This window comes from Eriocheir sinensis, chromosome 7 (genome assembly GCF_024679095.1).
Source record: "Eriocheir sinensis breed Jianghai 21 chromosome 7, ASM2467909v1, whole genome shotgun sequence".
In the NCBI taxonomy this organism is placed as follows: domain Eukaryota; kingdom Metazoa; phylum Arthropoda; class Malacostraca; order Decapoda; family Varunidae; genus Eriocheir; species Eriocheir sinensis.
Window position 1 is genome coordinate 25,996,887 of NC_066515.1, and position 15,000 is coordinate 26,011,886.

The window sequence follows — 15,000 nt, forward strand, 5'->3', positions numbered from 1 at the left end:
CCTTTTAACGATAGCGTTGTGTGTGTGTGTGTGTGTGTGTGTGTGTGTGTGTTCTTCTTTTGTGGTGTTTGAAGTGCTTAGAGAATTGTGTGTGTGTGTGTGTGTGTGAGTGGCTGGGAATTTATGTTTGCTGTTATTGTTGTTGTTGGTGGTGGTGGTGTTCTTTTTTCTTCTTCTTTTTCTTCTTCTTCTTCTTCTTCTTTTTCTTCTTCTTCTTCTTCTTCTTCTTTTTTTTTTCTTTTTCTTCTTCTTCTTCTTCTTCTTCTTCTTCTTCTTACTCTTGTTATTGTTATTATTATTCCTACTATTATTATTATGAATATTTTTATTTTCACTGTTGTTTCCTTTTTGGTAGTTGTCATTGTTACTTTCCCTGCTGTAATTAATAAGAACATAAGAACGTAAGGAGTCTGCAAGAGGCTGGTTGGTCTATACAAGGCAGCTCCTGTACACTCAACCCCGCCTTACCTCACCATCCATGGCTTTATCCAACCTCTTCTTGAATGTATCTATGAAATTGGCACCCACAACATGACTGCCAAGCCTGTTCCATTCGTCCACCACTCTGTTAGTAAACCAATTCTTGCCTATGTCTTTGTTGAATCTGATTTTTTTTGTCTAACTTAAAACCATTGCTACGCGTCCTACCTTTCTCTCTTACTATCAAAATCTTATTGACATCCCCTTTATTGAAGCCCTTCATCCATTTATAGACTTCGATCAAGTCTCCTCGCACCCTTCGCCTTTTAGAGAGTGTAGATTTAAATGCTTCAGCCTGTCTTCATAAGGCAAGTTTCTCACCCCCTGCATCATCTTTGTCATCCTCCTCTATACAGATTCTGACATCTTGATATCCATTTATAGTAGGGGGACCAGAACTGAACTGCATAATCGAGATGTCTTAACTAGTGCTAAGTAAAGTTTGAGGATGACTTCAGCGCCCTTTAGGATAAATTTACTGATAGATAGAAAGGCTCAAAGAAACGTGAGAAATACAGCGCGGTTTGGTGCAAGATGCTCGAAGAGAAATTGTACCAGAGCTTTGCCCCGAAGAACCGCCGGTGACCGAGAGAACCTGCCAGGGTTGAGGAAGCCGGGGGGTGGGGAGGCCGACGATAGGGGAGTTACGTCGAGGGGAAGGATGGGGAGGGGGAGGGGTGGCTTCCTCAACAGGATCGAGGTCAGTGGAGCATATCGTGGTCATTGTTGTAGAGTGTCCTCGTCAGTGTCATGGATTCCGTCATTTTCTTCCTTCGACATGTCCAGCGCTTTTACAATGTCATTTTCTTCCTTCGACATGTCCAGCGCTTTTACAATGTCATTTTCTTCCTTCGACATGTCCAGCGCTTTTACAATGTCGTCATTTTCTTCCTTCGACATGTCCAGCGCTTTTACAAAGTCATCATTTTCTTCTTTGGACATGTCCAGCGCTTTTACAATGTCGTGATTTTCTTCCTTCGACATGTCCAGCGCTTTTACAATGTCGTCATTTTCTTCCTTCGACATGTCCAGCGCTTTTACAATGTCGTCATTTTCTTCCTTCGACATGTCCAGCGCTTTTACAATGTCGTCATTTTCTTCTTTGGACATGTCCAGCGCTTTTACAATGTCGTGATTTTCTTCTTTGGACATGTCCAGCGCTTTTACAATGTCGTCATTTTCTTCTTTCGACATGTCCAGCGCTTTTACAATGTCGTCATTTTCTTCTTTGGACATGTCCAGCGCTTTTACAATGTCGTCATTTTCTTCCTTCGACATGTCCAGCGCTTTTACAATGTCGTGATTTTCTTCCTTCGACATGTCCAGCGCTTTTACAATGTCGTCATTTTCTTCCTTCGACATGTCCAGCGCTTTTACAGTCATCATTTTCTTCTTTGGACATGTCCAGCGCTTTTACAATGTCGTGATTTTCTTCCTTCGACATGTCCAGCGCTTTACAAAGTCATCATTTTCTTCTTTGACATGTCCAGCGCTTTTACAATGTAGTCGTTTTCTTCCTTCGACATGTCCAGCGCTTTTACAATGTCGTGATTTTCTTCCTTCGACATGTCCAGCGCTTTTACAATGTCGTGATTTTCTTCCTTCGACATGTCCAGCGCTTTTACAATGTCGTGATTTTCTTCCTTCGACATGTCCAGCGCTTTACAATGTCGTCATTTTCTTCCTTGGACATGTCTAGCGCTTTTACAATGTCGTCATATTCTTCCTTGGACATGTCAAGCGATTTTACAATTGCGGCATTGTCTTCTTAGGACAAGACAAGCTCTTTTACAAAGTCGTCATTTTCTTCTTTGGACATGTCCAGCGCTTTTACAATGTCGTGATTTTCTTCCTTCGACATGTCCAGCGCTTTTACAAAGTCATCATTTTCTTCTTTGGACATGTCCAGCGCTTTTACAAAGTCATCATTTTCTTCTTTGGACATGTCCAGCGCTTTTACAGTGTCGTGATTTTCTTCCTTCGACATGTCCAGCGCTTTTACAATGTCGTCATTTTCTTCCTTGGACATGTCTAGCGCTTTGACAGTGTCGTCATTTTCTTCCAAGAAGATGTCTAGCGCTTTTACAATGTCGTCATATTCTTCCTTGGACATGTCCAGCGCTTTTACAAAGTCTTCATTTTCTTCTTTGAACATGTCCAGCACTTTTACAAAGTCGTCATTTTCTTCTTTGGACATGTCCAGCGCTTTTACAATGTCGTGATTTTCTTCCTTCGACATGTCCAGCGCTTTTACAAAGTCATCATTTTCTTCTTTGGACATGTCCAGCGCTTTTACAAAGTCATCATTTTCTTCTTTGGACATGTCCAGCGCTTTTACAGTGTCGTGATTTTCTTCCTTCGACATGTCCAGCGCTTTTACAATGTCGTCATTTTCTTCCTTGACATGTTCAGCGCTTTGACAGTGTCGTCATTTTCTTCCAAGAAGATGTCTAGCGCTTTTACAATGTCGTCATATTCTTCCTTGGACATGTCCAGCGCTTTTACAAAGTCTTCATTTTCTTCTTTGAACATGTCCAGCACTTTTACAAAGTCGTCATTTTCTTCTTTGGACATGTCCAGCGCTTTTACAATGTCGTGATTTTCTTCCTTCGACATGTCCAGCGCTTTTACAAAGTCATCATTTTCTTCTTTGGACATGTCCAGCGCTTTTACAAAGTCATCATTTTCTTCCTTCGACATGTCCAGCGCTTTACAGTGTCGTGATTTTCTTCCTTCGACATGTCCAGCGCTTTTACAATGTCGTCATTTTCTTCCTTGGACATGTCTAGCGCTTTGACAGTGTCGTCATTTTCTTCCAAGAAGATGTCTAGCGCTTTTACAATGTCGTCATATTCTTCATAGTACATGTCCAGCGCTTTTACAAAGTCTTCATTTTCTTCTTTGAACATGTCCAGCACTTTTACAAAGTCGTCATTTTCTTCTTTGGACATGTCCAGCGCTTTTACAATGTCGTGATTTTCTTCCTTCGACATGTCCAGCGCTTTTACAAAGTCATCATTTTCTTCTTTGGACATGTCCAGCGCTTTTACAAAGTCGTCATTTTCTTCATTGGACATGTCCAGCGCTTTTACAATGTCGTCATTTTCTTCGTTGGACATGTCCAGCGCTCTTACAATGTCGTCATTTTCTTCCTTGGACATGTCCAGCGCTTTTACAATGTCGTCATTTTCTTCTTTGGACATGTCCAGCGCTTTTACAATGTCGTCATTTTCTTCTTTGGACATGTCCAGCGCTTTTACAATGTCGTCATTTTCTTCTTTGGACATGTCCAGCGCTTTTACAATGTCGTCATTTTCTTCTTTGGACATGTCCAGCGCTTTTACAAAGTCGTCATTTTCTTCTTTGGACATGTCCAGCGCTGTTACAATGTCGTCATTTTCTTCATTGTACATGTCCAGCGCTTTTATAATGTCGTCATTTTCTGCCTTGGCCATGGCCAGCGCTTTTACAATGTTGTCATATTCTTCCTTGGACATGGCCAGCGCTTTTTCAATGTCGTCATATTCTTCCTTGAACATGTCCAGCGCTTTTACAATGTCGTCATTTTCTTCCTTGGACATGTCTAGCGCTTTTACAATGTCGTCATTTTCTTCCTCGGACATGTCCAACGGTTTGACTAGGTCGTTGTTTTCAGCCTTGGTAATGTCAAGCGCTTTCACAAGGTCTGATTTTTCTGCCTTGGTAATGTCAAGCGTTTTCACAAGGTCTTTGTTTTCAGCCTTGGTAATGTCAAGCGCTTTCACAAGGTCTGATTTTTCAGCCTTGGTAATGTCAAGCGTTTTCACAAGGTCTTTGTTTTCAGCCTTGGTAATGTCAAGCGCTTTCACAAGGTCTTTGTTTTCAGCCTTGGTAATGTCAAGCGCTTTCACAAGGTCTTTGTTTTCAGCCTTGGTAATGTCAAGCGCTTTCACAAGGTCTTTGTTTTCAGCCTTGGTAATGTCAAGCGTTTTCACAAGGTCTTTGTTTTCAGCCTTGGTAATGTCAAGCGCTTTCACAAGGTCTTTGTTTTCAGCCTTGGTAATGTCCAGCGTTTTCACAAGGTCTTTGTTTTCAGCCTTGGTAATGTCCAGCGTTTTCACAAGGTCTTTGTTTTCAGCCTTGGTAATGTCAAGCGCTTTCACAAGGTCGTTGTTTTCAGCCTTGGTAATGTCCAGCGCTTTCACAAGGTCGTTGTTTTCAGCCTTGGTAATGTCCAGCGCTTTCACAAGGTAGTTGTTTTCAGCCTTGGAAATGTCAAGCGCTTTCACAAGGCCGTTGTTTTCAGCCATGGTAATGTCCAGCGCTTTCACAAGGTCGTTGTTTTCTGCCTTGGTAATGTCCAGCGTTTTCACAAGGTCGTTGTTTTCAGCCATGGTAATGTCCAGCGCTTTCACAAGGTCGTTGTTTTCTGCCATGGTAATGTCCAGCGCTTTCACAAGGTCGTTGTTTTCTGCCATGGTAATGTCCAGCGCTTTCACAAGGTCGTTGTTTTCAGCCTTGGTAATGTCCAGCGCTTTCACAAGGTCGTTGTTTTCAGCCTTGGTAATGCCCAGCGCTTTGACAATTTCGGATTTTTCATCGTTTGAGATGGCTTGCGCTTTCACAAGGTCGTTATTCTCAGCCCGGCAAGTGATCAGCTCTTTGACCAAACCATTATTTTCTTCCCAGGATAAGGAGACGACTTCTTGCAGCCTGTCAGTTTCTTTCCTAGCGTTAGTCAGGTCACGGAGCAGGCCGTTGTTTTCTTCCCGGAATGAGAACACGACTTTTCGCATCCTGTGAATGATCTTCCCAGCCTTATACAGGTCGTTTAGCAGGACGTTATTTTCGCGTCGCAGTAAGTACAGGTCATCGAGGAGCCCGCTGTTTTCTTCCTCCAGGGCTGACCTTTGCTGTTCTTGGTGCCTCCAAGCCGCTTGTTGAGCCAGCAGCGCCCTGTGTAGGACGCTGGCTTCATCTGTGGCCTGCAGGAGGAGGACGGACAGGAGGGCGTTTTGTCTGGCCAGGTCCTGCATGGCCTGCTGTGTCCGCTCCTGCTCGGCCAGCAGACTCGCAGTCACCCACGCCTTTTGGGCCCCGAGCTGTGCCGCCGGTGGTCCTCCTTCCCCAGGCGCGGCGGCGGGCAGCTCCTCGGCGGGCGGGGTTGTGGGGCCGAACCCGATGCTCTCTAGGAGCAGACTGGTGACGAGGGCCCACCACAGCACCGCCAGAACAACGTCGAGGCGCATCGTGATGATGAAAATTGAAGTACAGCTGAATATAAATAAGTGCGGAAGTGAGAGACAACGAAGGGAAGCGAAAGTGAGCTGAGAGCCGGACAGCAAGGAAGGCAGCAGAAGTGTGTCCTCCTCTCCCTGCAGTGTTGCCCGACTTATTAAAGAGAGAGAGAGAGAGAGAGAGAGAGAGAGAGAGAGAGAACATAAAGGTAATATATAGTGATAAAGGAAGGAAAGCCTCTCGTCGTAGGGTTTGATGCGCATAGGGGGCGTTATCTGGCACTAACGATGCTAAATACGTAAACAGTCAGTCCCGTGAGAAGGGTGACTTGTGTCGAAGATAAGGGAAGGCTGCCATTTTAGGGAAGACAAAGGAAGGGTGACTCGGATATTAGGGAAGACAAAGGAAGGGTGACTCGGATATTAGGGAAGACAAAGGAAGGGTGACTCGGATATTAGGGAAGACAAAGGAAGGGTGACTCGGATATTAGGGAAGACAAAGGAAGGGTGACTCGGATATTAGGGAAGACAAAGGAAGGGTGACTCGGATATTAGGGGTCTTATTATAAGAGATTTCGCCGCCCAAGAACATCTATTTGACAAGGCTTTCGTAGGAGTTGTGGACATTTCCAGGAGTAGTTTTATGACCCTGGTGGTAGTGTGACCCTTCTTCTGTACCCTGAGCCAAAAAAACACTCATTAGAACCCGACTGACCCCCACTTTGACCTTTAGAAATACTGATGTGAGAAGGGAAAGTGTCTTGTAATACCAGTGTAGGTCTCCGCGTGACAGTAATGACAGGTAGAAAACGAAGCACTGGTGTATTAATTCATTCCTCTTTGCCTTCCCTCCTTCCTTCTTTCCTTCACACTCAGAGCCACATAAGTTTCCTTCAGTTACCCCCTTCCTCCTCCCTCCAGCACCTCCCCTACCTCCTTCCTCCTCCCTCCTCCAGCACCTCCTATACCTCCTTCCTCCTCCCTCCTCCAGCACCTCCCCTACCTCCTTCCTCCTCCCTCCAACACCTTCTTTCCTTCACACTCAGACCCACATAAGTTTCCTTCAGTTACCCCCTTCCTCCTCCCTCCAGCACCTCCTATACCTCCTTCCTCCTCCCTCCACCAGCACCTCCCCTACCTCCTTCCTCCTCCCTCCTCCAGCACCTCCTATACCTCCTTCCTCCTCCCTCCTCCAGCACCTCCCCTACCTCCTTCCTCCTCCCTCCTCCAGCACCTCCCCTACCTCCTTCCTCCTCCCTCCTCCAGCACCTCCTTCCTCCTCCCTCCAGCACCTTTCCTTCTACCTTCACTTCATGTTATATCTTCTTTTGATCCCAGCTACCTCCTTCCTCCTTTCCTCTTATTCTTCTTTTTTATGACCTTGGTGGTAGTTCAACAAAGGAAGGAAGCAAGGAAGGAAATAAAAGAAGAGAGACAGAAAGGAAGGAAGAAAGAGGGAAGACAAATTTGAAGATTAAGAGGCCAGTTTTTATTTTTATTTTTTTATTTTTTTACAACAAAGGAGACAGCTCAAGGGCACAAAAAAAAGGAAACGATAATAATAATAAAAAGCCCGCTACTCGCTGCTCCTACAAAAAATAATCAAAAGAGGTGGCCGCAAGAGAGGTCAGTTTCGGGAGGAGAGGTGTGCTGATGATAAGGCAGGTCACGAATATCCGGAACCCTGTAATACTAAAGTGAGGAATGTATGAGAATAGACCTAAACGTAGCCGTAATGACAGGTAGGAACGCGCAGCACAGGTGGCTTTGTAAATAATGGAGACAGGTGTAGATATGTACCTGGAATAATTATACGACGATGGGGCTCTGGGAAAGGAACAGAGAAAGAGTGAAGGTAATGTTGGTTAAGGTTTAAAGGAAGGAGAGAATATAGGTAGAGAGTGTAGGGTATCTTCAAACACATGATAGCCAGCACCGTATGGCATATATCAACGAAGAATGACCTCACTTTGTTGTATAGGAAGTCTCATTAGTAAGGAAGCGTATTTGAATTCTCTGAGTCAAGACCTATTGTAACTGTTTTGGGTTTTGTTAGGTTAGGTTTAGGGTATCTTCAAACACATGATAGCCAGCACCGTATGGCATATATCAACGAAGAATGACCTCACTTTGTTGTATAGGAAGTCTCATTAGTAAGGAAGCGTATTTGAATTTTCTGAGTCAAGACCTATAATAACTGTTGTGGGTTTTGTTTGGTTAAGTTTAGGGTATCTTCAAACACATAATAGCCAGCACCCTATGGTCTAAATCAACGAAGAATGACCTCACTTTTTTGTATAGGAAGTCTCAATAGTAAGGAAGCATACATGAATTTTCTGAGTCAAGACCTGTAGTAACTGTTTTGGGTTTAGTTAGGTTAGGTTAAGTTTAGGGTATATTCAAACACATGATAGCCAGCACCCTAGGTATAAATCAACAAAGACTGACCTCACTTTGTTGTATAGGAAGTCTCATTAGTAAGGAAGCATATTTATCACCTTGGGGGTTTTGTTAGGTTAGGTTCGGTTAAGTTTAGGGTATCTTCAAACACATGATAGGGACCTCACTTTGCTGTATAGGAAGTCTCATTAGTAAGGAAGCATATATGAATTTTCTGAGCCGAGACCTATAGTAAATGTTTTGGGTTTTGTTAGGTTAGGTTCGGTTAAGTTTAGGTTATCTTCAAACACATGATAGGGACCTCACTTTGTTGTATAGGAAGTCTCATTAGTAAGGAAGCATACGTGAATTTTCTGAGTCAAGACCTGTAGTAACCTCCTCCCTCGCTCCTCCTCTTCGCCTCCCAGCTTAACCATAGCCCCGTCCTTCCTCCCTTTCCCCCTCCGCAGTTCTCGCCTCCCTAAGACAAGTTGGTGACAGTGATTGAGTCCGCCACATTAGTCTCCCTTTATTGGCCACGCGATCACCATTAATGACACGGATGGTGATTAATGCGCCACCTCCACCGCCATTATCACCACCATTACCGTCACCACCAACACCACCATCAGCATTATGACCTTCCTCCTTATTCCTTTCTTCCTTTCTGTCTTCTTGCATGTCCTTCCCTATTTCTTTCTTTATTAATTAATTCCTCCGTACCATCCCTCCTTCCTTCTTTCCTTCATGCTCATACGGGGGTAGTTTTATGACCTTGGTAGTAGTTTAACGAAGGAAGGAAGCAAGGAAGGAAATAGAAGAAAGACAGGAAGGAAGGAGGAAAGAGGGAAGACAAATTTGAAGAAAAACAAAACAAAAGAGAAGAAAAAGAGAAGGTATTGAATCCTAAAACGTGAAAAAAACACAAGATTCAAACCCGATTCGTCTCCTTTTCTGCCTTTGGGAATACCTAAGTCACCCATAACTAAGTGACACAAGGCATTAGTTACGTATACAAAGTGAGGTCAGGGGAGCACAATGGGAAAGAAAACGGGGGGTGGAGAGGAGCCACAGATCGAAGGGGGAATTATTATAAACTTTAGGTCAGATTTAGATTCAGAGGATAGCTAAGTCACCCATGATAAAGTGACACATTAGTTACGTATACAAAGTGAGGTCAGAGGAGCACAATGGGAAAGAAAACGGGGGATAGAGAGGAGCCACACATCGAAGGGGGAGTTATTATAAACTTTAGGTCAGATTTAGATTCAGAGGATAGCTAAGTCACCCATGATTAAGTGACATAAGGCCTTAGTTACGTATACAAAGTGAGGTCAGAGGGGCACAATGGTAAAGAAAACGGGGGGTGGAGAGGAGACAGATCGAAGGGGGGATTAATTTAAAGTTTAGCTCATCCTGTTTCTTGCTTGCTATCTTTTCTTAGTCTGTTAGGAAAGATAAATCGTGGCGGAGTTGATGTTTAATTTTTTGTTTGGTTTTTGTTAAAGCTTACAATACCATTTTTTTTGTTGTTGTTTTTTGATCTTTCGTTTCTTCCCTCCGTTTATCATTGCTGTCTTGCGTCCTTCCTTTCTTTATCATATTTTTTTTCCTTTTTAATCTCTTCTTTCTTTCCTTTTTTACCGTCCCTATTTATTTCCTTTCTTTCTTCCTTCCTTCCTTCCTTCCTTCTTTCCTTCCCTTATTTCTTCCTTAATCCCTTTCTTTCTTCCTTCCTTCCTTTCATCCTTCCTTCCCTTATTCCTTCCTTCCTTCCTTCCTTTCTTCCTTCCTTGCCTCCTTCCTTCCTTCCTTCCCTTATCCCTTTCTTCCTTCCTTCCATCCTTCCTTCCCTTATTCCTTCCTTGATCCCTTTTTCTTTCTTCCTTCCTTCCTTCCTTCTTTCCTTCCCTCCTTCCTTCCCATCTTAATTTATTCCTCTCATCCACCCTCATCATCCATCTATCTCATCCATTTCTCTTACTCATCCTCTTCATCCACCCGTCTCATCCACCTTCTCATCTCTTTATCCACTCCCTTCCTCATCCACTCAGCTTCACCCATCCTGACTCACCTTCATCCTGGTCGAAAATGAAGGTGACGGGTGACCAGTTATTAGCCACGATGACGTCATAGACCAGGTGGGAGAGACAGGTGCAGGTGTTAGTGGTGGTGTTGGTGGTGTTGGTGGTGGTGATGGTGGTGGTGGTGGTGGTGGTGATGAGGCAGAGAAGTTGAAGGGTTGTGGTGATGATTTTTTGGTGAACTACGTTAATTTTTGCTGTCATTGTTTTTTTTTTTTTATAGTTTTGGTAATGTTTTCTTTGTTTATTTCTCTTTTTTCTGTTTTATTGTTTATCTATTGTTTTTATTTACTGAGATTTTTTTCTGTATATATCGTTTTTTTTTCTTTCTCTGTATTCAACTTTTAACATTTACTATTCTTGTTTTTATTCACTGAGATTTTGTTTTCTATATCGTTTTCTTTTTTCTTTCTCTATATTCAACTTTCAACATTAACGTTTCTTTATTGTTTTTATTCACTGAGATTTTTTTCTATATATATCGTTTTTCTTTTTTCTTTCTCTGTATTCAACTTTTTAACATCTACTTTTCTTGTTTTTATTCACTGAGATTTTTTTCTATATATATCGTTTTCTTTATTCTCTGTATTCAAACTTTTTCAACATTAACTTTTCTTTATTTTTCCTTTCTAATTTAAAACTTCGCCTCCTCTCTGCATATATTTATTTTCCCCGTCTGTTCATTTGTATTTTCAGAGTCTTCTACATTGTCTCCAGATTTCGTTTTTAATTATATCTGTTCTTTTCTTTGGTTTTAATTCGGTTTCATTTTAAATTTCTCCATATTTTCTATCAATACCTCTGCATATGTCTATTTTTTTCCGTTTGTTTATTTATGGTTTCAGAGTCTTCTACATTGTCTCCAGATTTCGTTTCCGATTATATCTGTTCTTTTCTTTGATTTTAATTCGGTTTCATTTTAAATTTCTCTATATTTTCTCTTATTACCTCTAACGTGCACTTTTTTTTTAATTTATCTTCCGTCTATTAATTTTCTTCCTTCTTTCTTATTTACGTCTCCAGATTTCCTTTTCAATTATCTGTTCATTTCTTTGGTTTTAAATCAGTTTCCCTTTAAGTTTCTCCATATTTTCTCTTATTACCTCTAACGTGCACTTTTTTTCATTCAACTTACGTCTTTATCACATCCATTTTGCTTTTTATTCTTCTATTTTCCATTCCTGTTCATTTTCGTAGTTTTCTGTTTTGTCTCTCATCTTTATTTTCCTTGTTTCGTTATTCATATTCCTGTTTCTACTCCCCTTTCTCTTGGTTATCTTCTATCTTGCCTTATCTTCAATCTTTCTCACTCCTTAATATATCTTTACTGCCTTGCTCCCTTGCTTTCTTCCCTCTCTTTCTTTCTAACTTCTCTTATCTTTTGTTTAATCTTACATCCTTCTTTCTTTCTGTTATGTCATCCACTTGTTCTTCTTTTCTTCGTCCTCTTTCGCTGTAACTAATTCCGCACCCTCTTTAAGATTCACAGTAACACCTCAGTCGAATGTTCCTGTTACTGTCATTTCATTTCTTAGTCTGCTTTCTCTCCCTTCCTTCCTTCTCGCGTCTTCACTACCCTCTCATCCTCTCCCTTCGTAAGTAACTGTCGAAGAGAGGGTGAAAATAGCGTTGTTCAGCTCCCTGCCTTGATTAATCGCCCTGCTGGAGAGAGAGAGAGAGAGAGAGAGAGAGAGAGAGAGAGAGAGAATATGACATTTTCAAATAGTAATACAAGAATAATCGATTAATTTTCATCATATAGAAGATTAGAAGACACTTATTTTTAAACGGCGTACATTTACAAACAAAAGAAGATCAATCGGACTAGAAAGCGATAAACAAATTGAATGACTACACAATCTCTCTCTCTCTTACCATATTCCATCTGTACTTAAATATACTCTGTTAATTAAGTACCTGCCCCAACATTAATTAATAACCAGGTAAAGTAAAGGTATGTGTGTGTAGCGGTGGTGGTGGTGGTAACACACACACACGCACGCACACACACACACACACACACACACGCACACGCACAAACACGTACACACCACCACGCCCACAGACCGACTGACCCACCTTCACTCACACGCACACACGCACACACACACTCCTCCTCGCTCACTCCTCCTGGAAAACTCTGGCAGCCTATGTTATCGTACCTGTGAGATTTGGTTATCGTACGCGCTCGGAACGTGTCTGTCTGTCTGTCTGTCTATGTAAACCTTGTATAAACCACCTGAGAGCATAGTACATCATAACAAACCCACAAATGTAAACTGCCACCATGCACTTCAGTTTATGGATACTTTGGTGGTGGCTGAGTGGCTAGCATAGTATACCCGTGTTTACTCTGCACCAGGTTCGATTCCCCTCTCACCTCGTAGATCAGGTTTCAGTTCTCTCTCCGCTTTTGGAATGTCTAGTGCGTTAAGTTGTTTTTTTTTTTTTTTTTTTTTTTTTTTTGTGTGTGTGTGTGTGTGTGTGTGTGTGTGTGTGTGTGTGTGTTTTTTAGTCTCATATTTCTTGTCTCCTCTCTTTTTTATCTTTTTCTTTCTCCTTTTTTCTTACATATTTTCTCTATTTCTCTTTCTCTTCCTCCGTTTTTCTTACATATTTTCTCTCTATTTCTCTTTCTCTCTCTGTCTGTCTCTGTTTATACGTGACCCTTGTATAGTAAGCACCCCCCCTTCAGCCCCTCCCCCTCCCCCCATGCGTCCTTAAGTGGTGATGAGGGTGGTGGTGATGAAGGTGGTGGTGATGAGCTTTATCGTGGGAGTGGTCTGTGGTGTTGTACTGGTGTTCTGAGGTGTTAGTGGTGTTGTCTGGTGGTGTTGAAGGTGGTGGTGGTGTGGTGTTGTGCTGGTGTTGTTTGGTGGTGGTGTAGGTGTTGTTTGGTGGTGTTGGGTGGTGGTGTTGAAGGTGGTGGTGGTGGTGTGTTGTTTGGTGGTGGTGTAGGTGTTGTTTGGTGGTGTTGGGTGGTGGTGTTGAAGGTGGTGGTGGTGTGGTGTTGTGCTGGTGTTGTTTGGTGGTGGTGTAGGTGTTGTTTGGTGGTGTTGGGTGGTGTTGTAGGTGGTGTTGAAGGTGGTGATGGTACGTTAAAAAAAACTCACCACTTGTAAAAAAAAAAAAAAGACTCCACTACATCATTTTCCTGTCCTTCCTTCCATCCTTCCTTCCTTCCTTCGTTCCTTCGTTCCCGCCCCACACGTGTACAATTTGCATATTTGAGGAGCCTGACGGGGACGACAAAAAGGGTTTGGAACGCTTTGCTGATGTGACTGGTGTGCGTGTTAAGGAGGAGGAGGAAGAGGAGGTGGAGGAGGAGGAGGAGAGACTAGAAACGTGTGTAAGATGATAACGGAACAGATAAGTGGAAGGCCATAGAAGAAGGAGGAGGAGGAGGAGGAGGAGGAGGAGGAGGAGGAGGAGGAGGAAATTAGTTCGTAAGTAGGAGGAAGAGGAAGTAGAACAAGAAATAAAGGAGGAGGAAGAGGAGGAAGAGAAAGACAATATAATATGATGGAGAAGAGGAGGAATGTTAATAGAGAAGAAGAAGGAGGAGGAGGAGGAGGAGGAAGAAAGAAGCAACAAATAGAGAATAGGGAAGAAGAAGAAGAAGAGGAGGAGGAGGAGGAGGAGGAGGAGGAGGAGGAGGAAGAAATAAAGAACAAGAAATAGAAGAAAATAACAAATCGAGGAGGAGGAGGAGGAGGAGGAGGAGGAGGAAGAAGAATTAGAAGATGGGAAAGAAGAGGTAGAGAGACAGAGGAATAAGAATGGGAGGAAGAACGAATAGAGGAAGAGGAGGAGGAGGAGGAAGAAGAAGAAGAATTAGAAGATGGGAAAGAAGAGGTAGAGAGACAGAAATACGAATGGGAGGCAGAACGAATAGAGGAAGAGGAGGAGGAGGAGGAGAGGAAGAGAAGGAGACATACATAGTTAGTTTGGTATTGAGAGAGAGAGAGAAGGGTGACTGGAGAACGGAAATGAATAAAGAAGAAGGAGGAGGAGGAGGAAGGAGGAGGAGGAGGAGGAGGAGGAGGAGGAGGAAGGAAGGAAGCGACAGAGGGAAGAAAAGAGAGAAAAACGGAAAGAAAAACTAGTATACTCTCTCTCTCTCTCTCTCTCTCTCTCTCTCTCTCTATTTCCACTCTTGGCTCCATTCCACACTTTAAAAGCAAGAATAATATAATAAAACCACAAAGACTAGAATCCTTTAAGCGTGTTACAGGTGATGCGGTCTAATTGATGCCCACGTGCCCCCTGATCACACCTGTCTGCCTGGCTCTATTACCTGTGCGAGTGCCAAGTCTTTTGTTCCGCTATCTTATTTGTGGCTCGGATTTTTTTTTATAGCGGGCGAAGTAGCTCAAGGGTAAAAACACATGAGATAGCAAAGGAGTCCGCTCAGCACTGGTCTTCGTGTTGTTGGTTATGGTTTGTTTTGGTGTAAAGGAAGGGAGGGTTGTGAGGTAGGTAGGTAAGAACATAAGAACGTAAGGAGTCTGCAAGAGGCCGGTTGACCTATACAAGGCAGCTCCTGTACTCTCAACCCCGCCTTACCTCACCATCCATGATTTTATCCAACCTCTTCTTGAATGTATCTATGGTATTGGCACCCACAACATGGCTCCCAGACCTGTGCCATTCGTCCACCACTCTATTGGTGAACCACTTTTTGCTTATGTCTTTGTTGAATCTGAATTTGTCTAACTTAAAACCCTTGCTACGTGCCCTACCTGGCTCTTTTACCACCAAAAGCTTATTGACATCCCCTTAATTGAAGCCTTTCATCTATTTATAGACTTCGATCAGGTCTCCTCGCAGCCTTCGCCTTT

General features: G+C 42.8%; 2 protein-coding genes across 3 annotated transcripts in view; both read right to left on the reverse strand.

Moving 5' to 3' along the window:
- Positions 1–12,202, reverse strand: part of LOC126995182 (glutamate receptor-like) — a 25,727-nt gene extending 13,525 nt beyond the window's left edge. The window contains exons 1-2 of one of the 2 annotated variants that reach the window (XM_050854485.1): positions 12,077–12,202; positions 10,150–11,762 (exon numbers count right to left, since the gene is read on the reverse strand). In XM_050854485.1, coding sequence (XP_050710442.1) covers positions 10,150–10,363 — 214 coding nt within the window. In that variant the 5' untranslated portion in view covers positions 10,364–11,762; positions 12,077–12,202. Of the gene's footprint in view, positions 1–10,149; positions 11,818–12,076 lie in introns of those variants that run through there. The other variant, XM_050854486.1, reaches the window with a different exon arrangement.
- Positions 417–1,930, reverse strand: LOC126995186 (coiled-coil domain-containing protein 1-like). The gene is made up of 2 exons (XM_050854489.1): positions 1,279–1,930; positions 417–1,239 (listed from the first exon to the last, which is right to left on the reverse strand). Exons 1-2 carry the CDS (start codon positions 1,864–1,866, stop codon positions 1,201–1,203), a joined length of 627 nt encoding a protein of 208 aa, XP_050710446.1. The 5' UTR covers positions 1,867–1,930; the 3' UTR covers positions 417–1,200.
- Positions 12,203–15,000: the final 2,798 nt, after the last annotated feature.

Bases quoted from the DNA above. Each gene is read 5' to 3' on its own strand.
- LOC126995186 (XM_050854489.1), bottom strand. From the start codon at position 1,866: ATGATGACTGTAAAAGCGCTGGACATGTCGAAGGAAGAAAATGACGAC. The intron at 1,240-1,278 runs ATTGTAAAAGCG...GAAGAAAATGAC, and splicing joins TGTCGAAGGAAGAAAATGAC to GGAATCCATGACACTGACGA.